At 40.0% G+C, this 24,244-nt stretch overlaps 1 protein-coding gene across 13 annotated transcripts in view; it reads left to right on the top strand.

Moving 5' to 3' along the window:
• mark4b (MAP/microtubule affinity-regulating kinase 4b) overlaps positions 1 to 24,244 on the top strand; it is an 81,148-nt gene that overhangs the window by 39,662 nt on the left and 17,242 nt on the right. For all 13 annotated transcript variants that reach the window (XR_013807137.1, XR_013807138.1, XR_013807139.1 and 10 more), the window contains exons 2-9: positions 1,090 to 1,287; positions 3,108 to 3,161; positions 20,500 to 20,548; positions 20,629 to 20,694; positions 21,692 to 21,762; positions 22,225 to 22,281; positions 23,138 to 23,374; positions 24,110 to 24,229. Coding sequence is in view for 9 of the 13 variants with exons in the window: in XM_079675035.1 (XP_079531161.1) it covers positions 1,090 to 1,287; positions 3,108 to 3,161; positions 20,500 to 20,548; positions 20,629 to 20,694; positions 21,692 to 21,762; positions 22,225 to 22,281; positions 23,138 to 23,374; positions 24,110 to 24,229 (852 nt within the window). In the remaining 4 variants the exon portion in view is untranslated. The remainder of the gene's footprint in view (positions 1 to 1,089; positions 1,288 to 3,107; positions 3,162 to 20,499; positions 20,549 to 20,628; positions 20,695 to 21,691; positions 21,763 to 22,224; positions 22,282 to 23,137; positions 23,375 to 24,109; positions 24,230 to 24,244) is intronic.

Genomic DNA, 24,244 nt, shown 5'->3' with positions numbered 1-24,244 from the left:
ATGGTAGTGATGCCTGTTGGGACCTGATATAAGATGTGTGTCCTGTTCTTTCTTATTTCCTTGTTCCTCCTGTCAGCTCATCTTAAGATGAAAAGTTCAAGCTAGTTTGTTTCCAGGGGATATTTCTGTTTCTGCTCGGTGCTTAGAGAACAGCAGATGGAAGGATTAGAGTTTAATGTTTATGCTCCAAGACCTCAGACCTGAGACCTCACTTGACCTGAAGAGTTCAGCTGCTGTCAGGATGTGTGTCTGTCAAGTGAATGGTTGCAGAAAAAAAAAAAAGGTTTATATTGGTGCTGCAACTAAAGAGAACTTTCATTATTGATTAATCTGCCGAATGTTGTCTAGATTGTTTGGTCTATTAATTGTCAGAAAATAATGAAAAATGCCCATCACAGTTTGAACTTGTCATGTGAATAGAGTGTTTCAGATCAGTGTGTGGATGGCTCCTCGTGTTGTACAGACACAGCAGCACGTGCCCATCACCACTGACCTCAAAGCCACACATGAATGTGAGGAATGCAGACTGAGGGGTCAGATCAGATTCATAGGTGGCCTGGTTTCTCTGGCTTTATGGTGTGTGGTACCGAGCCGCAGTCACATGACCACAGGACCACTAGAGTCAAGGTCACATGGTGTTCGTTGGGCTCTTTGATGTTACATGTCATGGAGAGGGATTCATTCAAATGTGTTATCCAGTGCTGATGCCAATACAGATTGTGATTCATGAACACTGAATGCTCCTTACAATTCTGACTAGGGCTGGGTATTAGTTAGAACTTTACCGTTTTCAATTCAAATTCTGATTCCGGTTATGCTTATCGATACCGGTTCTTAAAATGTACCAAGACAGTTGTTACCAAGCATCATTTGGTAAAATCTGTCTTGGTACATTCTTAACATGATGATGACACTCCATTGGGTCCCAGGTTTTTCAATTTTTTTAATAAACCAATTGCAGTTTAGTATGTAGAAATAGAACACATCTATCTGAAAGGCCATCTAAAAGCAAAACTCTTTATTCAAAATGGCGGACACATTGTTTAGTTCTACTGGTGGTTAACTGGTCCCCCTGTCTCTCTCTTCCAGCATACCTCCCTGTCGGCCAGCCGCTCAGAGAAGGGTACCGGCTGGTCGAGCCGCTCACTTGGTGCTCGATGTCGTAACTCCATCGCCTTGTGCTCAGATGAGCAGCCGCACATCGGAAACTACCGGCTGCTCAAAACCATCGGCAAGGGCAACTTCGCCAAGGTCAAGCTGGCACGACACATCCTGACCGGCAGAGAGGTGAGTGAAAAGAACCAGGAAGAGGTTCCCAGGTGTCTGGAAAAAGCTGGAAGACAGTCGACACATGTTCTAGTCACTGAAAAGAGTGACTATGATAAAGTGGAATATGCTAAAAATCTTGATTTAATTTTGGGAAAACTACATGAGCACACTCCTAAGGCTTGTCACATGATAAAACAAATGCCGATGACTTAGCATAACTTGACTTTCTTCCCAACTAGTTTAAAGGGTTGAATAATGTTTAAATTATTAGCTATTTGGTCTGGTTACTAAAGTTAACAAGCTTGCTTGCTGGTTTGCCTACAAATGTTTGTGGTTTGTGATTCAACTTTGGCCAGAAGCAATGGTTTCAAATGTGTCTTAGGCATTGCATAACATAAAATAAAACATAAATATAAATGGATAGAACTCCAAGGCCAAAAATTGTATGGGAGCCAAGCTGTATGCAAGTCAAACATGCCTAAGTACTATCTAAGTAAGTACAAAGCTGCATTGTTGAGTTAGAGTTAATAATAACATGATATGAAAGGTTTAACTCGTGTAGCGCTGAAGGGGAAGGACAATAGGATAAAATCAAAGAGTCACTGGCAGTTCATAATCCTAGAAATGTTACATTTAGTGCTGATTTGACAACAGCTAAATTCTATGCTACTATTTGTGTTATTTGTGTTCACGCAGCAATAGTTAATACATTCATAAGACACATATACCGGCTGTCATACCAGCTATCCTGGAATTTGATCCCTAGGGATACATGGGAATGCTTGAATACTGCCAAACGTATCACTGCAAGTAACTACAGTATGAAGTCATGCATGCTGGGAATGATGAGGCTGAAGGAAAAGAGTGGAGGGTTTGGGAGCAGAGCAGAGCAGTACCCTGTGACTCAGCCCACAGAATAAGTTTTAAAGGACTATTCCACAGAGTTCAGAGCACCTTGTGTTCCCTTACAGCCAGCCAAAACTATCCTGCCTCAGCACAATCCAAGTCTTTGAAGAGACACAGCAAGGTTTTACTTGTGTGTGTTTAAATATACTGTAGTCTTTCTTCTCGTAAAAACCTGACCTACATTAGTTGAGTGAATGTGTCCATAGGGCTGAGTGAAGCTGTGTGTGTCTGCCACTGGCTGCATCATGTGAAAGCTGTTGTGTTCCAACCGTATAAAGCGGAAGACGGTCATACAGTGGTGTTTGACGCAGTCTGTGACCCGGTCATCACATGTTGTTAAGCCTCTTATGAAGCCTTGTTTGTTTGTTTGTTTGTTTTTTTGTTTGTTTAGTGGATTTGACAGATTTAAGTGTTCTTCACAGACTGTAACACACTGTCATTTAAACTGTTGGTCAGTGTGCTTTTGTTTTGTTCTAGTTCATCTTGTGAACTCTAGATAATAGAAATTGCAATGCATGATTTATGTAATCCAGAAAGCATTGTTCAGTAGTTGCAAGACTGTTAAGGGCAAAGACAGCCTCATGTAGATTTTAGACTAAAATAGTTAAGGATAAATACAAATAGGGCTGAAGCTATGAGTAGGTAATACAAAAAATAATTAGCAAATAAGTTGATAAATTAGTAATATAAAGCCGCATTTGATCCTTCAATATTATCAGATTTTTATTTGACAAAAAGATGAATTAGGAAAATAATCAGCAGATGAATTACCAATGAAGAAGATAATCACTTTGAACCCCAAGCAGTTTTAGAGTGACGTAAGGGTTTTTTCTACGTAAACAACACAAATATGGTTAGAAATATGGAGAAGTCTTAAATATCTTAGATTTGTTTACATTGTCTTCATTTCTTTATCTGTTGTTTCCTTCCAGGTTGCAATAAAGATCATCGATAAAACCCAACTTAACCCAACCAGCCTGCAGAAGGTGAGTGAAATGCAACTCAGTGTGTTTGTGTAACTGTATGTTTAGTCGTATTTGTGTAAAGATGAATCAAAGACAGGAAGAATACTCAGCCATCTGTTTCTTCTTGGTGCTTATTATTTTTGTAATATTGTCTTTACGGTTACTATAAAAACCTCATAACTGTTGTCCTATTGTTATGTTTTTGGTGATCCCCGTCACCTCCAGCTTACCTCATGTTATCGCTGTTACTCGAAGTGTCCTTAGGCAAGAATGAACACATACATTGCTCCTGATGACAGAGCCAATAGTGGGTGTGAATGTTTAACACTCCTGATTAGCAGGTGGCATCTTGTATGACAGACTCTGTCACTACTGTGTGAATACTGACTTCAGTTGTAAAAGAGCTTTCAAAAGTCAACAAGGTTAGAAAAGCATTATATAAATGCAATCCACTAAGCATACTAACCTCTTGAACTACATGATATATGTGAATGCATCACATGTAATGGCAGTCTGTGTCCTGAATGTGTTTGCAATTGCGTTGCATCACAAAAGCATCTTTTTATGTTGTTTTGCCTCGGGTTACAGCCCTCAGATTGCTGCTGCGTGCAGCAGCAATCTGAACTTTGACCTTTGCGTTGTTATGTGAAACAACGTGACAAAGGCTGCAGGAGCTGAGAAACGTTGCATTAGTTCGGGGAGGGTTTGTTAAATGTTGATACTTGGGAAGATGCCTCTTTCCAAGTTCAGCTGTCCCTCATCTGTTTGATAAAACACCTTCCTGTATATGGTTCATTTTATGGAAACATTTCAATAAGCTAGAGACATCGAGTTCTACTTTGTGTCAGTATCACATAACCATCATGTGTGCACACATCCCTCTAACTAGGTTAAATGATCATGTGCGTCACTGTATGCTTGTCTAGGTGAGCTGCCCTCATGGCTCTAATGAGGTGATTCCCTTCTGTCTGAACTTGGCCTGCCCCGCTGTTTGTGTGCTTGATGCATGTGTTCATTGACAGCGATCTAATGAAACATAATTGACTGAGAAACAGCCTCAGGCCTGCTTCCTGTTTTCAAACAGTTAACAATGCTTTGTTTTCCTCATCTGGCTTTGTCAGTGGAATGTTCATGATGGGGTGGTGTCTGTGCTGTTGAAAATAAATGTTAGGTGTAACTTTTGGGACCCCCTCAAAAACGAGATCATTCATCTCAAGGGGCCATCCTTAAATAAAGTTTAATACACTTTTCTTTTAAATGGTCTTCAAGGGTTTGACACACATAGACTATACTTGGGCGGGCCGCCCAGGTATATTTCCCATTTACAGATGTAGCACTTCATTTCAGACTCCAGCTTACAGCTTCCTGCTTACGACCTGCCTAAGACCAGTATAGAGGAATGTTAAGCCCACCCACTATTTTCCAAGAGGGCGTTGCCAGATTTTCAATTTCAGGTTTTAACCAGGAGATTGGGCTTCATTCACAAATACAGAAAGACAAGTTTCATGGACTTTCAGTTGTGTTTTGAAGAGCATTTGAACACATCAATATTTTAGATACTATACTAAAGTATATCTAATCTTGTAATTCAATAATATATAGTCTTTATATATTAAATAATCATAATAATGTAAATGTTTACATTACACTTCTTTATTTGTTATGCTCATACTTTTACCTTTACAATAGTTTGCTTTAATATGCAGTATATTTGTTTTATATTTTTGTGTTTGCTTCCTCCTGCTCCCTTTCGGACACATACTGTATGATTTATTATTATTATTAATATGAAGATATTATTATGATAAGATGTCTTTATTGATTGAACATTTTAGTTTAGAATGTGCTGTCCCACGGTAATTCAGAAGGCTCACAGGTCACATTCCGACCATTATTTAAAACAATAGGTGCTTTCACACCGTCTACAGTTTGATTTGTATAGAGGGAGCTCTGTGGCTGAATGGCCAGCGATTAGGTGTGGCGCATTTATCATAGGTGATCAGAGCTAACTGCCTGCCGTCAGATTTCATTTAAAAAACAGATCTGATTTAAAGACTATTTCTGCGCTCATAAAGAATGATAAGAATAAGAATAATGCGTATTGAACTAGTTTTATTAATTAGTGAGTTTATTTAACACTAGAACCACCAATCAGGTCAATTTGTATGATGTGTGTTGTGTGTTTGCAATGTAACTTTTTTTCAATAAAATATTAAAATCCCCCATTCCGCGACTTTTCCTGAAAGTGTGTTATGTAGCACCCTATGTTGTTAAAAATTGCATTCTAATAGCGGGATTTGACGGGTTTAGGTAGGCCTATACAAAAACCTCTGGCGGTTCTAGTGTTAAGGTAATTAGGTACAGTAGAAGCCCTTTTTTATCAGTAACGAATTTAGCAGTTGAACATAAAAGTCAACTAACTGAGGATCACTTGCAATGACAGTGTTGTGTCTACTGTAAGCTTGTCACTCAGAGTAACGTACAGTTAATTTAGCTGCTGGAGAAGAAAGATCAGGGGGGAGAGAGCTGTAGTTGATGGGCCATTAGTTGTGTAAATACACAGCTGAGAGCTGCCGTTCCATTCAGACTGTTTAAAAAACGGTAACAACGGACTATTTTTTCCGCTACGCTTTGGGATCCTGATCTGCAGACGAGGCTCCATTAAAATATAAATATTTTTTGTGAATTACTGAGTTTAGGCACGTTAATAACGTTTTAATGAAGTTGAATACAGTATATTCATATTTGTCAGTGATTTCATGTCATTTCATGTAGATCTGCAATAAAAATATTTTTGGGGTATGGGGGGGTCTGGGACCCGGAGTAATCTGCGGCCGTGAGCTGTTATGTGCCATCATGACACGCATGGTGTTCTTTTTTATATATATTATAATGAAGTTCGAGCTGTGTGACTCCATGAGTCTTCCTGCCTGTCGGCTCTGCTCATGGATGTATAATAAGGCTCTGCTGCTCCGAGATGATGGTCTAGCTTCAGCAGCTACATTACCTACGGGTGCGTTCGTTAATATTAACTGCGCGTCCGGAGTCACTGTGGCACAGACTGGACCACTGGTGAACAGCTGTTGGAACGGGCCGTTCAGGTGTTCAGAGCAGAGCTCCCTGTCGGAGCGGCAGAGCGTGATGTGAGGTGAAAAGTTTTTCTGTGGCAATATTATTCAAGGAATCGTTGAGCTAGCTAGCTATCATATATTGTCACTATCTGCTAACGTTAGCTTTAGCCTTCTATTTCGAATAGTTTTTTTCATAGGCTATAAACAGAGGTGGTATAAGTATATATATATATATATATATTGTACTTGAGTAAAAGTAGAAGCACTCAGATCTTGTACTAGAATAAAAGTAGAAGTACTCAGATCTTGTACTTGAGTAAAAGTAGAAGCACTCAGGTCTTGTACTTGAGTAAAAGTAGAAGTACTCAGATCTTGTACTTGAGTAAAAGTAGAAGTACCAGAGTGTAGGAATACTCTGTTACAGTAAAAGTCCTGCATTCAAAATGTTCCTCAAGTGAAAGTAGAAAAGTATTCTCATCATAATATAGTGAAAGTAGCGACAGTAAAAGTAGTCATTGTGCAGATTGGTCCATTTCAGAATAATATATATGATATGTTTTATAATGATTGATCATGAAAGTGTTCTCAAAGCTGGTAAAGGTGCAGCTAGTTTGAATGACTTTGTATACTGCAGGGTAGCTTGTGGATTTACTCCAGGTGGAACTAAAGTCTGATTTAACACTTGATTATATTTCACATCATTCATCCACATCTGAAAAGTAACTAAAGGTATTAAATACATGGAGTGGAGTAGAAGTACACCATGTACCTCTGAACTGTAGTGGAGTAGAAGAACAAAGTAGCAAAACATTGAAATACTTAAATAAAGTACAAGTATCTTAAAATTGTGCCCAAGTATAGTACTTGTTGAGTTTATGAACTTAGTTACTTTACACCATGTGGCTGTAAAGATAGAAAGACTAAGCCTTGCACAGAGGCATGAAAATACATTTTCAAAATGCTCAACAGTGCTGCCAAAATTATAAACTGACTGCTACACAATTAAAATAAATGCTTTTATATATTTCTATTAGATGTGACCTTTGGCGTTTCTGTTATTATTAACACTGCTGCTTTAGTTGTTCTGACTGCTGAAATCCTCTGTTATTCCTCATTTTAAAGCCGATATTCCGTGGGGTGGGGGAGCCGGGGGCTCGGATCCTTGTCACCTTGTTCATACAGATGAGTTTGCATCCCAAAGCCTCAGTCACCTTAATTCATGTAATAAAAACATCTCAGGTCAGTAACACTCAAAGCTAAATGTGCTATACCAATATCAGCTATGTTACTATTTATAATGTTATTGTTGTTACATCAGAAGATGTACATATTAGAATGATTTCTTAACTTACAGTAGGCTATTTTTTACAATGTGTGTTGGAAGGATTTATTAAATTACTATGAATATTGTCATTGTTGAACGCTTTTAGAGAAGGACGAACTATGAGCCTGAATTACATAACATTTTATACCTAAAAATATAAAAGCCACAATAAATAAGTCACAATTATTGTAGTTATTTTTACCTCCCGTATTGCTTTCAACCCACCAGCTTTTATGGTGTTGTTACGTCACTAACTGTAAGCTTGTCACATACAGTCTATGGTCACTCAGAGTAACCTACAGTTAATTTAGCTGCTGGAGAAGAAAGATCAGGGGGGGAGGGGGGAGAAAGCTGCCGTTTCATTCACACTGTGTAAAAAACGGTAACCACAGACTATTTTTCTTAGCGAATGCATGTCAATTTAAATCAATACATACAACTATTTTTAAAATCAATAAAAACATTTTCTAAATCCATAAAAGCATTTAAATTAATATTGGGAGTCATGTCGTTACTTTGTTGAGAATGTGGCCATGTAATAAGCGGGATAATTTGGAGCGACTTGTTCCTTATGGGGAAAAACACCCGTCATGCAGTCCAAGATCCCTCCGCTGCGCGTTGGGATCCTGATCTGCCGACGAGGCTCCATTAAAATATAAATATTTTTCGTGAATTACTGAGTTTAGGCACGTTAATAACGTTTTAATGAAGTTGAATACAGTATATTCATATGTGTCAGTGATTTCATGTCAATTCTGCGAACATAAACATAAATGATCGTGGTGAAGATGATGATTAAATTAGGATTAAAAATCGAGAGCCGGGCTGCATTTCCTCCCGTTCGTTTTTTTCGACTAAACAACATTGTTTTGTTAAATAACAACATGGTGATGTTTTGTAAATGATTACATGTCTCTTATTTAGCACAGAGTATGATATCCGTGACATATGGATCTTAACAAAGTTCCGCTGTACATCCAGCATACTGTATCTCTCTTTATTTCACATGAGCTCCAGTGTGGAACCCCACTGCACCCCCTGGTGGATCAATGATCCATTGCAGCTGTCTTCATTATAATTACATTTATCTATCACGGGGGCGGTCTCAAGTCAAGCTGGAGGTTTTCCCTTGAGTGAGAGCAGATCACGTACCAATCACGACCCTCGCGTTTCAAACTGTCTGAAATGAATCGCTACATCTGTAGGTTTTTATTTTAATTCGTCCGTGACCACGACGCCATCTGCGATCGATTAACTTGTGGACAATGATCCCTTGCATTACGCCTCCTGTACCCAGTCCCGGACTGGCCATCGGGAGGACCGGTGGGTATCCCGATGGCCTGGCCTTTTAAGTGGCCTGCCTCACACAGGGTGACTGGATGTCTACATGATGTGGCCTGCCGACATGGTCACTCTCATACAGATCATAAATCAAAGCCCTTGATTGGTCTCTGTGTGTCATTCAAGCTCGGGATAACCTCAGCTCAGGTGAGATAAAGGACTCTGTGTTTAGATAGTTCACTTAGTCTAAGTTCTCAGTGGGTCTCAAACGGTTTGGTCACCATTTATAAACACATATTTCCATTTGAGGGTGTCAGTATTTTTTCATGTTGGATATGTTATTGGTTATGGCCCTGATTTTATGATTATTGAAATGTATACAGTTCTGTTTCATTTAGTTGTTTCCATAGATCTAGTCTCTTTATTTCCCCCTCAAAGTGCAGCAGATCGATGCATTTAATTCCAACATTTAGAAAAAAATCTTACTGGGGGAGCATGCCCCCGGAACCCCCTAGAGGATTTGAGGTCCACCCCCACTTAAGATCACATGGATAGGTTCCTAAATACATTTACCTTTTTTTTCTTTTAGATAGTAACCCATGTCCATATGTTTATTTGTGGGTAGTAGATTTAAACTATAGGGCTATCACTATGGGCCCTTGCTCTGCCATCGCGTGAAGGGTCTGCTAACAAGCAACCAACAAAAAGGTTCATGTTAATGTTGTTGTCACCTCAACCTTCTTGGCGTTCAAATGTAATGTATATCAACAGTCAATTTACAGTGAACAAGGATGTAAAACTGAGAAAATAAAAAAATACTAACATTAGGAAACTGTTCCCTGTAAATGTTTAGCACTTTTTACCTTTTGGAATGGCTAAAAGCAATGAGCTGATCACAGTGGAGGCTAATTATTAATGCCATCTACTACTGTTGGTTTTTCCCACCTTTTCCCTTTATCCCCAGACCTCCGTCATTGTGGCTCTTGGTCACTCAGAGGCAGTGTTAAACTTGTGTGTGGTGTGTGTTCTCACAGTTCACACTAGTCCCTCTTTGTTCAGAAGTGGCTCTGCTGACCAAACGGTGGCCTGTTTGATTATGAGCTTCTTTATCGTCACCTTCACTGCTACAAATACCCTCCAGTGCATCATCAAATCGATACTGCATCACACAGCCTATTGATGAATCTCAGCTGGTTAGCTAACCGCCCGGGCCGGGGGACTCTATTGATGACACAGCCGGTTATTGATGGTGTCTGGCTTGGTGCTATAGTTGGTCCACATAGCCTAGATACTGGCAGGATTTATAACACTGCTCCTCTGACTATTCACGTCAACCCATAAGGAAAGAGAACAATATATATACACCATGTAAGTAAAGATAGAAATAAGAGTAGATTCTCTCATTCTGTTAGATCAATGCCATTCCTTTTAGTTTGAGTTCAACTTCTAATTTTAACTCAAAGGAAACCATTGTTGGATTATTTTAAAAGGTAATCGTATATCTATCATGTTCCTGTTCAGCCACAGATCCTCTCTGTTATATTTTCTGTCCCCGTATTCAGTTTCAACTGGGAAACTGCATGAACATCACATTTCTTCTCTTAAAAATATTTCTTACCTTGATTTAAGAGGATATGAAGGAGAAAGGGTCTCACTATCAGACATCCCCACACTGGAAGGAGTCTGAGTCCATCCTTAACGAAGTTTCAGATTAGCAAATATATTTGAACACAAGAATGTGCAAGGTAACAAAACAGTGTACAGAAAAATGCAAATTAAAATGTTCACAATTTAAATCCGACCCGCAGTACCTGCATACTAAACAAAAATCTTGAGGACCCTCACAAATCTTGCAACCTTTAAATTGTTTGTGAGAATATAAACACAGATGGTATCCAATCTTTACTGTGAAATCTAAACCTTCCGTTTTGGCAGTTCTATTTCAACATATTTCAGCCTAGTATGGATTATTTTGGGAAATGGATGGATATTGCTTTCTGCTACATTGCAAATAATGAAAGGAGTCATTAACAAAAGGCTGCATTGCTGCAAGCGGATTGTATCCTGGATTAACACTTAAACAAGGTGATACAAATGCTTTTTCATCTTTTATAAAGAACTATTTTGCAGTATTAATCTACAACAACACAACTCGCTGCAGAGTCACATTCTGTTATCTCCCCCTGATAAACTATTGACTAGTTAACAGAGGTGAAGCGGGGGGGATGGATGATGTCTGTATATTTGGTTGTTCTGCTGTGAACACACACCTTTTTGTGTTAAACACCGTTTCTGGAATTCACCTTGTTTTCTTTCTCTCAGAACATCAGTTGCTTCCTGTTTTACTTTGACATGCTTCTCAATTACACCATGTGCCCTTCAACTCTTTAAGAGCTTAGACTGTGTGTGTGTGTGTGTGTGTGTGTGTGTGTGTGTGTGTGTGTGTGTGTGTGTGTGTGTGTGTGTGTGTGTGTGTGTGTGTGTGTGTGTGTGTGTGTGTGTGTGTGTGTGTGTGTGTGTGTGTGTGTGTGTGTGTGTGTGTGTGTGTGTGTGTGTGTGTGTGTGTGTGTGTGTGTGTGTGTGTGTGTGTGGCCAATTCAGCTATTGTTTTCTCAATTAATCATTTTGTGAATATTCTCACTTGTCACAACAAGTTATTAAATTGTATGTAAATGTTTTTATTATGTAAAATGTGAAGTTCTGAGTGACCTACCCAGGTGACGTCTTTAAATGGCCCATCACAAAGTCCCCAAAAAAATATGTTTTAAAATATCTGCCATGCAAAACAGATTGTTTAACAACTTGATCAGTATTATTTGGCAATTTTGCTTAATTTTTATTTAAACAATTCATCAACATTGTTGCCAATTTATTTTTGAAAGCTGATTTATAAAAGTTTGAATAAAATATATGTCTTCACTTAAAGCGCCCCTATTCTGCTTTTTGGGGTGTTCCCTCTCCTGTAGTGTGTTCTATAGGTTTGTGTGCATGTAAACGATCAGCAGAGGCTAACATCCCTGTGTTTCTCTGGACAAAATGACATCACTATGTAACACTTGGATAGGGCTTCAATGCATTGTAGGTGATAGGCTGAGAGGTGGGACATCTTTATGCAGTTGACCAATCACAACAGAGCCGGCCAGCTAACCAATCAGAGCAGACTGGGCTCTGGTTTCAGACAGAGGGTGAAAAGAGGTGCTGCAGCACAGGCAGTATGAGAAAAATAAAGAGCTTTTTGAACATTAAAGCATGGAGACATGTCCCAGTAGAGACACTACATTTTAACCTCCTCTTTACAGTTATGTGTATATTGCAATACATTGCTTTTTTACATATGCTTTTATAAACAACATATTTACATATTGGATCTCTGGGTTCTGTGAGAGACTGGGCTTTTTGAAATATGATGTCAGAACAATTCCAATCCCTATCTCTTGTAATAATCATTAAAGGTGGGGTAGGTACGTTTGAGAAACCGGCTCGAGATAGACTTTTTGTTATATTCCATGGAATGCTCTTAACATCCCGATAGCAATGAATATCTTAAGTGCTTTGGCAAAAAATCCATAAAAAAATGTCCTCTGTGGAAGCTGTAGTGCTGTAAAAAGCACGACCAATCATCTGAGCCAGCCCGGCTAAAATAACTGGATAGCCTACCTGCCTGTCAGTCTTCCATCTGTGCACACACTTATCTCGTGCCCTCATTGGTCATTTGCGCGTTCGTGTGTGTTGGAGAAGGGGCTCTGTAATGAAGTGGCAGATTCTTTCCGGCTGTGTATTTTCAAATTCTAGTGTACTCGAGCTGGTTTCTCCAAAATTACCTACCCCACCTTTAACTAATGTGTCTTTGGATGAAAAGCATGAACAAGTGCATCATAAGCAAATGTTAAGGTGTGTTTGTCCAGCATTTGTCAGACTTTTGTTTTAATTGGCAGATATGCTGTGTACCTAAAATGGAAATGCACATCATTTCGAATTTGAATTCCCGCGACATTAGTATTCAATATATATTTACAGTTTGCTTGAAATGAAAGCACACAGTAGCTAATGCTGTTAGCTTTAATGATGTGCCTATAATCTTCCTCCTTCTGTATCTTTCTTTCTTTCTCCTCTCCACATTCAGTTTCGCCTCAGTCTGTAGACTTCTTCCCTGTATTGTAGCTTTATATGGCCCACTTCTCTCCATCGCTCCCTCTCTCTTCTCCTCACAATTTTTATTTTCTCTTTATCAACCCTCTATTTTGTTCTCTTTACTCCACATGTGTCCCACTTCTCTCTGCTTCGTCCCCGGGGGCTGTGTAGCAGTATTGACTCTACTGTAATCACAGCTGTACCCTCTAGCATTTGTAGCACTTCACTCTCTCCTGAAAAAAAGTCAGGGATGTACTGTTGAGACTGTTCGCTTTTATTAGTGTTTTTCAAAAGTGTGTAAGGCGCATTTCCACTGCAGCGCGTAGCACGGTTTAAGCGTGCTGTGCCAAACCCGGCCCTTTTTGTTTTGCTTTTCCACTAGGGGTAGTTCCGGCTCAGGGCTACTTTTTCACCTTTTTTCTGGCACTCCAAAATCGAGGGGCCAAAACCGGGCTGAATATGCTAAACTAGTGACGTAAACACTCTCAACTGCTGAATGGTCAGAGAGAATCGCTGGCTAGGGGGCTACAACTACAACAAAATTAACATATTTGACCATGATTTAATTGTAATACACGTTCCAAAATGATGTCGAAGTAACAACATACTGATACCGGTTTAAAAACCATCAATTAATGCTTTGACAAGTCTGCAGACAGACGGCAGGCGAAAAACCTTTTAAGATGCGTGTTTTCTGAATGGAGATCGGCTAAGCTAACGTTGTATATGCTCCGACCGCCAAAGACCACAGACAGTCTGTGGTTTGTATTTTTTATTTTACTTTTGTCTAGTTTCTGAACAGATATGAGGAGCTGTGAGCTCTGAGGGCTAACAGCTAACGGCTGATGTTGGTTTTGTGTTTCGCATTGAAGATGACGTCACGGCTCCGCCTACACTGCGTTACTATAGTTACTGCCCCAGCTACTAAACTGTAATGGAAACGCAGCATGAAGTGAGCCTGGCCTAACGAGGCCTAACTATACCGTACTAAGCAGTGCGAGGCCCTGCAGTGGAAAAGCGCCATAAGAGAACAACCAGTTCTGCTTCTGTTTGTCCTTATTTCACCCAAATGCCAGACAAGGCAAGAGAAAATTAGTCATCATATGTTGCCAAGTGACGAGTGTGACTCTGCAACATATTTCACTGGTTATTTAATGTGTCGGGACCTGCAAATGCATTCAAACCGCACATACAGTATGCAGACGTACTCGTACCTGCATAACATATCTTATTGTACAGGTAATTTATTCATTACAAGATTTCATTTACTTCAAATGTTTAAATTGTAGTGGGATTATTGTCTACTACATTGAATATCTATCAGTGTAGCTGGACTTGATAAAACAACTATTGTCTGACAAGGCTTACAGCTGCACACTGTAAACTGTTTGTTCCTCTTATAATTTGCCTGGGGGTGTTGATTTTATTAGAAAAGAGTATAAACACATTTGTAAAGGTGTTTTATAAGCAGAGTTGGAAATCCTGACTATCCTACTTACACCTGAACACAGCAAAATAGTTAAAGAGATGTGTGAGTGCATGAAACAGAGAACAGGGTTTTCTGCTGAATCTTACTCCAATCTCTTGTAAGTATGCTGTTGTCCTGTTTCATATGTTAACACTTTATAATAGTAACATACAGAACCAAGTATGTTTTAAATGCTCTCTTCCCTGCAGTGTGCTGATAATCTGCCAGGCTGCAGGGCCCCATCAAAGACTTGCCGTGTGTGTGTGTGTGTGTGTGTGTGTGTGTGTGTGTGTGTGTGTGTGTGTGTGTGTGTGTGTGTGTGTGTGTGTGTGTGTGTGTGTGTGTGTGTGTGTGTGTGTGTGTGTGTGTGTGTGTGTGTGTGTGTGTGTGTGTGTGTGTGTGTGTGTGTGTGTGTGTGTGTGTGTGTGTGTGTGTGTGTGTGTGTGTGTGTGTGTGTGTGTGTGTGTGTGTGTGTGTGTGTGTGTGTGTGCGTGCGCGCGTGCGTGCGTGCGCGCCCTCGCCCAGGTCCCCTCAGCCAGGAGCTGAATTCCAGACAGGCGAACAAAAGGCGGGCCTGGTTGCGTGGGGGGGAGGGCGGTGTTATTGAGGCCTTGGCACAGACAGGAGTAGGGACCCTGAGAAAGACAAGATACAGAGCAGAACTGAACAGAATGGTGTGTGTGTGTCTACGTGTATGATAACAGGCCGATAAACGGGCAGCCCGACACGCTCTCTGCTCTGCCTTTGTGTGCATGTGTAATGCCATTATCTGCATTGCTATTGTGTGCAGCATGTTGTGTCTGCGTGAGTGTCTGTGCATAATCATATTGCTGCTGCTATAATATTCATTGTTGTTATTGTGCCAGAGCGTAAAGGGAATAATTAGACAATAAAGGGACAAGAGGACAGACAGAGGGAGAGCAGAAGGTTTCCCACCAGCTTGTCTTCAAAGGAACAGAAGAGTAGAAGAAGAGAAGTTTTACGGTCTGCCTGGGTCTTTCACTTTCTTTATCACCCTCCCTCTCCTTACTGTACAGCCAACCTCTTGTAAAACTACATTTGATCCTCCCTATTTCCCAAAGCTGAGTCAGGCTTCTTAGGATCTGGGTCAAACAGCCAGCCAGCTATGAGGCCTGAATTCAACTCCAGCTACTCTGCATGAATGATTCAGATCCTCTCATTGATAGGCCTGTGAGCTCCAATTTCTGCTGTACATTAAGGGAATGGGAGTATTTGGGGAGAGCAGTGCTTTTTACGTGTGCATTTTATTGGGATAATGTAGAAGGGCAGCTCTCCCAGCAACAGGCTACAAAGGGAGAGCCGGGGTCAAAAGTCTATTCACATGTTCCCCGGCGACAGGAGAAAGAGCGAAGGGAAATCCTTGAGTAATGTTTCTCATTAGGGCCTGAAACATGCTGCAGGACACCGCTCAGTGTGGGCCTTCCACCCTGCTGGAGAGGGAGAGAGAGGCATCAGCATGGGCTGAGGCTAGTTTTCCTCGGGCCTTTGATAACATATCTGAAATGTGTGTGAGAAAGAAGAATATAGCTTCATCCATTCAATCATTTTGAATGGATAAAAGTGTTAGCCAGACCTTGTGACCAGGAATTAAATTGATAAATAATTCCAAAGTACAACTTAAACTTGATTTGATTCAGGTGTCACGATTTAGGACTTATTTATAGTAAGTGGTTTTATAAGGATGAATTATTTAAAAATGAGACATAAAAGTGGGAGATGCCAAAATCTTATGCATCGAGGAGAGTCTAAGATAGTTCTGTTTAACTTTCTCAAACAGACTTGGAGAATTATTCTCTACAAATGTGCTGCTTGGGTTACTTCAACTTTAAATCATTTTGTAATGTGGGGTGATTTTATGGAATGGTTTGGAGCAGGAGTTAAAACAAAGCACAAGCATAATTCAGTTTAAAAGGATGTTCAGAAAAAAAAATTGGGAAAACTATGAGAATGAAGAGAGATGATTGAAGATGAGAAATGATTGTATGTATGTATAAATGTAAGTAGGAATAACTTGCATAATGATTTAAAGGACAATCATTGATCAAGTAAGGGGTGGGAATTAATAAGCATTTGCTTCCTCCTGCTCCCTTTCGGCCACATATGATTTATTATTATTATTAATATGAAGACTTTGTTTTTGTTGAATATATAAATATTATCATGAATATGGATAAATACTGTATTTTAACAATACGGTATTCTGTTGTTCACATTTGTTATTTTGTATTTGTTATTTTTTTAATCTGTTCGAAATAAAGATTGAAATGAAAATGAAATGAAATAATCTGGCAAGGAAAATATTTATAGTTGAACGTTGGCTTTCACCTGTTGATAGCACTGCACCGATCCTCTCATTCAGCATCATGTTTACAACCTTTTGTTTTTATGTGATAAAGAATGACTGTGTTACGGTTTACGGAAAAGGATACAACTGCTATGCATTTATAAATAGCGAAATGTATCTTTTTTTAGATTCTTTCATTCATTTTGTGGTAATGAAATGCAAAGGAACTGGCTTTCTATGATCATTCTTTATGACTGATTTGATGTTTCGGTATATTTCGACAATCCCTGCCTGCATCAGAAAGAATTCAGTGAAACACGTGCAGTCCAAACTGAGCAGACTTCTATGTGCTCGAGGTGTAGTCTTTTTGTGGAGGTGCACCAACTCTGGCATAACGTTAGTACAAAGCCTCTGCAACTACTATTTTGATAATTGTTTAATTGTGAAAGTCATGTTTCATGCAACAAATTACCAAAAATCCTCTTTTCCGCCTCTCAAATATGCTAATATTTAGTTGCAACCCTAGCCGCTATATACTGTTTCATTTCAACAGCAGTAATGGACCGTCTCATTCAGAGTTACACACACACACACACACACACACACACACACACACACACACACACACACACACACACACACACACACACACACACACACATAAACACACACATAAACACACACATAAACACACACATAAACACACATAAACAGATGGTTATTCACAAGAGTTCTCTGACGTGGGAGTGGAGAGAGGCCTGTGTGTTCACTCTGTCGTTCTTTGTCTCTCTGCCCACTTATTCCTCTGAATGTCTCTGGTCTCATGATTGGCTGCGGCTGATAAGAGGAAGTTTCACACTGTGTAGAGTACAGAGTGTAGAGCTGTGACTTAGACTGTGTCGTGTAGTAGAGATGCAAGATGAAGGCTGGCTATTTAAATATGTCTGCTAGACAAGCATTATCAATTCCTCATTTCTCAATGTCCACATTGCAACATAGCACATCTTTGTGTGTTTGTGTGAACGTACTTGTTTGCAAAAAAAAGGGAGACAAATATAGATGCACAATCTGGATAAATGGGTCAAAGGTGGACAGACCAGACACATCAATCAAACCGTGCAGCACTGCCCTTATTGGAAAAAGAGACGGAATAGGGAAAAGCTTGGTCATTAGGTTGCTTTGTGTAAATCCTTGAAAAAAGCAGCGAGAGCTTGGATTAAAAGATGTCTGACAGCTGATGAATAACTCCAGGCTTTTTGGAATATATCGTATGTATTTGTGTTTTGTCACGATAACTTTGGAAGCATTTACGTTTTTTAAACACACTTAAATTCTGAATAAAACATGATCAGCACCTTCTGTGATGTAAGGCCTCCGCACGGCAGCAGCTGTGTGAGCACTTCTCCTCCATGTGTTTAGCGTTCCATGACTTCCCACAACTCCCTGGGAAGCTCTGGCTCAGGGATTAATACCTGGGTTGGTATGGCAACAGTGACGCGGCCATCGCCATGGGAGATAATAACCAGGAAGAGAGGGTGAACATAAAAAGCCAGGAGAGTGAAGTTATTCTGTTGGATCTCTGGACAAATGTCAGCGTCAGACATGTTTGCTCTAACCAAGAATTCTTTATTTACCAAGTGTGATAAGAAAGGATATTTCTGCTACGCAGCACAGCACCATGATTGATTGAACTGCTCAATCAATACCAGTGACTCAGCATTTCATTTCCTGGCCAGCTGCTGAGCTTTTTGCTTCCTTCGTTTCTTTTCAGCCATATATCAGCCTCATATGTTTTGGAAACATGTTTGTATTCTTTCTATATCTAACATCCCAAACAGCATAGGTCACAGATTGCATTACTGTGAGTGGATAATGTATGCAGCAAAAAGGAGTGAAAAGGGGATAGAAAAGGAGTATAAGAGAGTGGGGGAGAGAGTGAGAGGAAGTAAGAGGTAAATGGGTGTATAGAAGAGAGGTGAGGGAGGAGGGGCTTAGCCGGTAATTCCTCTTAAAGCTCAGATGAACAGCTGATGCACTTAGTTCAATGACACAGTGTGTGTGTGTGTGTGTGTGTGTGTGTGTGTGTGTGTGTGTGTGTGTGTGTGTGTGTGTGTGTGTGTGTGTGTGTGTGTGTGTGTGTGTGTGTGTGTGTGTGTGTGTGTGTGTGTGTGTGTGTGTGTGTGTGTGTGTGTGTGTGTGTGTGTGTGTGTGTGTGTGTGTGTGTGTGTGTGTGTGTGTGTGTGCATTTGTGATCACGTGTGGTTACGTGCATTTGCAGTTATGTGCCCAATGCACACCTGTGTCCTATTTGAGTAATGCACATCTTGTCTACATGTGTAGTATATATATTTGCACTTCAACATATCTATGACGCACACACACACACACACACACACACACTAATTAATTCCAGTAGGAACAGTAAGCAAGGCGTACAGTATGTTAGCACTTAGTCCCCCCTACCTGGATTAGTACAATGAACATTCAAAAACATGCACTGTTTCAGCAACCAAGGTGTTGTTTCTTTTTCAATTTTATATTACTGCTGCTAATACAGAAATAGTCCTGACACTCGTTAGCTTTGGCCTACACACACACACACACACACACACACACACACAGACACAGACACACACACACACACACACACACACACACACACACACACACATCATGACTCGACACACACACACTCTACCTCAGGGTCAGAATGTCTCACTTTAACACTAATAACCAAACCAGAACAAGCAGTGATGGATGAAAGGCTTGATGTGTTAAACACTTCACACAGGCTGTTTGCAGACCCTTACAGTATGTGTATTAAAAGTTCATGATTCATTCATTAAACGCATGATTACTCTGTATGATAGTTTAACATCCAATTGCAATGGTCATTAACTTGAGATTTCACCTGGTATTCCAGATTGTCATCATGACTGTGGTGAAATTGCGGTTCAATTAATTTTAATTCAATCTGGAGTTAGAAGCAAACATCCTTTATGTTTACATCAGCATTGCTGCATTTTCCCTGGTGTTTTTACAAATGATACATTACTTTGATTGGACAGAGAGGGAGAGGGCATCAGAGGCAGCAGTCTGAAGCAGTGATGGATGGGAGGGGGGGGGGCACACCCAGGGGAGGAGGCCACGCTGCCGGCCCTGCACTATTGAGACTCTCCCTTGGGTGGCCTGGGTCTAGAGGTGGTCGGAGAGATGTGTGGGGGGGGTGTATACACCAGCTGTGGATCGTATGAATGAACTGAAGAACAATGCATTGGATGAATACATGGGAAATAAATCAGAGGAAAAATGCTCCTTCTTTTAAAATGGACTGTGTCAGACAATTAGATTTTCAAAGTGTTTTTACTTAGTAGTGTTCATTGTGTCTACACTCAAAGTTTTCATTAATATTTTCTCAACAGATTACACATAACTGTATTAGGTAACGTTAGTTGAAAGCAATACTATTAAGTTGAACCTTTTTTATTTAAACTTCATATTATTGGTTTCAACTAACCTATTATAGTCATGTGTAATCTGTTGACAAAATACATACAATACATTATTTTTTTTGTGTACGTATATTAATTTTTACAAAAAAAGACTGCTATGTATTTGGTTAACTGTCTTGTGTCGTATGATTGAAAAAGCCTAACCCAAAATGTGTAACAGCATGAGATTCCGTATTAATAAGTGTTCTGGTTAGAGCCATTTTGTTCTCGAACAGCATTTTATGAAGCTAACATGAGTTTAACTTCATGTCTTCTTGTGTGTTCCAGCTGTTTCGAGAGGTACGCATCATGAAAACTCTGAACCATCCCAACATAGGTGAGTTCCGCTGCAGAGAATTCATCTACGTGTGTTTCCATGCTGGCCTTTGCTAACTCCTCTTCCTCGGTGTGTTACAGTGAAGTTGTTTGAGGTGATTGAGACTGAGAAGACTCTTTACCTGATTATGGAGTACGCTAGCGGAGGTGAGTGCCCCCCCCCACGCTCATGAATGTTGCCAAGTAGTGAATGGTGCAAGTTAGAATGATCACTTTGACTGAACGATATAGTAACACTGATGGACTCATTCGGTATCAAATTAACGGGTCCAATCCTTTTATTTTCATTTCCATTTGTGAGATCTCACATCCGTCTCTGAACAAGGCAGAGTGCTCTCTTTCTTTTTATATTCCTCTTGTTCTTCAACACTGTTCCACTTTCCCATGCTTTACTCTATTTTTGTATCTTCATTATTTGTCTTTCTTCCCCCTTGTAATCCCCTAATCTCTCTCCACTGCTCTCTCTTTATGTGTGATCTCTTTCTTCCAATACCTAATAAGGAGGCAGCTCAAAATGCTGCTCTGTTAAACCCAGACCCCAGCCCCGTTTCCTTTGTAAGGATATTTAGGATCAAATGTATGGCTGGAGTGCATACATGTACACAACACACATGGAGACCTGAAATAGGATTTAAGTGAACCAAGAATGTTGAGCAGTTTGGCAGTGTCAGTACTTTTTTTTGATGTGTCATGTCCCAGTAAAAAAGCACAAGGTGTTTCCACATACACATACGCCTTGACCAATTTCCCCCGGGACAGTTATCAGGTTTCACCTCTTTATGAGATTGCAACATTTGCTCCTGTAATAACATGTTTTTGCAATCTGGACACATGCCTCACTCCAAATTCATACACACCCAGAGTGTTGGAGAACTTATACACCTGATCTCACATAAATACATACTGAGGGAAGTATTTGCATCCATCTTCTGCAAGTGTTGGTGCTTAAGATATGTTATTATGGGAAGTGGGCAGGGGTGTCGCAACCAAGATATATATTGATTTATTAAGATAGAAGCTACAGCAAAACTGTTAATGAAGACAACGTAGTCGGTGGACCTTTCTGCTTTTTAGTCTAGTCATGGAATATGTTAATACATGCTTGCCTGATAGAAAGTCTAACTTTTTTTTCGCCCCCTTTCAGGCGAAGTGTTCGACTACCTCGTGGCTCACGGCAGAATGAAGGAGAAGGAGGCCAGAGCCAAGTTCAGACAGGTCTGTAAAACATGGTTCTTTCTGTCTATGTTTCTGTCTGTCCATTTGTTGCTGGCCAACCCAGAAGGGAGCATCACAAGGGCTCCCTTGACAAAAAGCAGTGGGAGTTTTCCATTGGGTTTTGAAATATTGCACAAATGATTTAACCTGCAGTTCAGTATGTTCACTTTTCTTGCAATACTGTGCAATAATAACCTTTATCTGAAAGACATAGATTGTTATAAATGTCCCAACATTTTTACAATATCTCAACAACTTAAATGTTACCAATGTCCCAGTTCTTTAAATTGCTGCTCCTAATTCTTTAGCCATGGTTGTGTACTTATTTGTCTTATTTGCCATTTTTTGCTGTAACACAAATCTGATTAAGATCAAATCTGAGCTACTTGAAGGCAATATTAATGATCTTCTCTCATTTGTCTTATTATTATTGTTCTCTCCCTCTCTATTATCTCTCCTCAGATTGTGTCTGCGGTGCACTACTGTCATCGGAAGAACATTGTTCACAGAGACTTGAAGGTGAACGTTTGTCTAACTCATTAACACTTATCTAACAGACTGTATTACATTTGCACTTTTGTTTGTTTTTGTGATGCCTCATGTAGCACCTTGGGATTGCGGTTAGCAATATTAGCTTTACAAATCGAATGTGTTATTATTATTATTATTATTATTATTATTATTATTACTGAAACAGGAAGTTACAGTCATTTGCTTTAAAGCTGATATCCATAACACTACAGCTAGATGTTATCGACATAATGTTCAAACTACTACTACCATTTCAATCTGGAGAGACGGTTTTGATGTAAGAATACTGTACATATTTATTTCCAGGAATACACAAATGAATGTAATGGTAATTTTGGCGATGAGGCCCCGTTGTGCAGGAATATCATTCTGGAGGGGAGAACCGATCCGATGAAACCCCCCGGGGTCTAGACCCTGGTGCTGGTGAATGGATAGTTGGGTTCGGTCAGAAAAGGAGCGGCTTAGCTTGACCCTGGATTTAGAGGGACAGGAGGTGAAAAGGGGTGGAGGAGGGCTGCGTCGAGTCACCTGAAATGACAGCTGTCAGAGGGAAGAGCAGATTTAAAAGGTTTAGTGGAGTGTTATGATAGGCTTGTGAGAATAGAGCGAAGTGATTGGTTAAGCTGGGGAGTGACGCCCCCGATCACTTATTGAGAGGAGAGAGAGTAGTAACATGGAAATAGTGAATGAAGAGTAATGACGGTCTTCCTGGTTGAACTTACGCTGAGCTTCATTTCTTTATATGTGCATGCCAGCCACCAGAGACTATGATCCACTAATACTTGATTATAGTTGTCCTGTTTAGTTTTCTGTATATTAAGTGTCTATATGTTGTATGGTGCAGGCGGAGAACTTGCTACTAGACGCCGACTCCAACATCAAAATAGCCGACTTTGGCTTCAGTAATGAGTTCACTGCGGGCAGTAAACTGGACACCTTCTGCGGCTCCCCACCTTACGCCGCCCCGGAGCTCTTCCAGGGGAAAAAGTATGACGGTCCAGAGGTGGACATCTGGAGCCTGGGGGTCATCCTGTACACACTGGTCAGCGGGTCCTTGCCGTTTGACGGACAGAACCTCAAGGTGGGTGACATGGAGGCTGTGTGGGAGCAAGATATATTTTATTTAAGGAGACTGAGCTCAAAGCAGAGATTATTTTAGATTGTGTCATACTGCACTGGTGAGTATAAGTGAAGTGTTGGGATACACGTATATGTCTTCATCGCTTCATAATTATTATGATTATTAATGTTATTATTAATGGCTGCTGTCCCTTAGTCAGACATTTCAACTTCTGTAATACATCTGTAAATAGCTGTAAAATATATACTTCCACCTGTAATACCATCACCTGGCTGCTATATCAAAACTTAACACATGCTACACTTGTTTTTTTAAGTACTGTTAATGGCACTGGGATGTGTTTTTTCTTAATTGTAAATGGATTCATTCCTATTTTTTATCTTTAATATTTGTTGCATGCTTCCTAATTGATATGAAACTATCTGGCTCTTTACTTGCTGTAACAATGTAAATGTCCCCTCGTCGAAAGAATACATGTGTTCTAATGCTGATAAAATAATAATAGAATTGTTTGAACATTTCAAATTTTCCTTTAGGGTTTAATTAGATTTTTTTTATGTAATATGTTTGAAATGGCCCTCCAGACTCCAGAGTTTCAAAAACTCTAAGGCCACCGTTAATTCTAAATTGAGCATCATCACAGAAAAACACAAAGAATGACACATTGCCTAGTCCTGATGTTTCATTCATTCAGTGTCTCTGTATTCATTGTGGTTCAATGTGTGTTGCGTTCAGGAACTGCGGGAGCGTGTTTTGAGGGGGAAATATCGCGTGCCCTTCTACATGTCCACAGACTGCGAGGGAATCCTGCGCCGCTTCCTGGTCCTCAACCCTTCCAAACGCTGCTCGCTGGATGTGAGAAAAATACAT

Source organism: Notothenia rossii (genome assembly GCF_949606895.1).
Source record: "Notothenia rossii genome assembly, chromosome: 4".
In the NCBI taxonomy this organism is placed as follows: domain Eukaryota; kingdom Metazoa; phylum Chordata; class Actinopteri; order Perciformes; family Nototheniidae; genus Notothenia; species Notothenia rossii.
The sequence above is the reverse complement of the archived record's forward strand: the minus strand, read 5'-3'. Positions and strand labels throughout refer to the sequence as shown.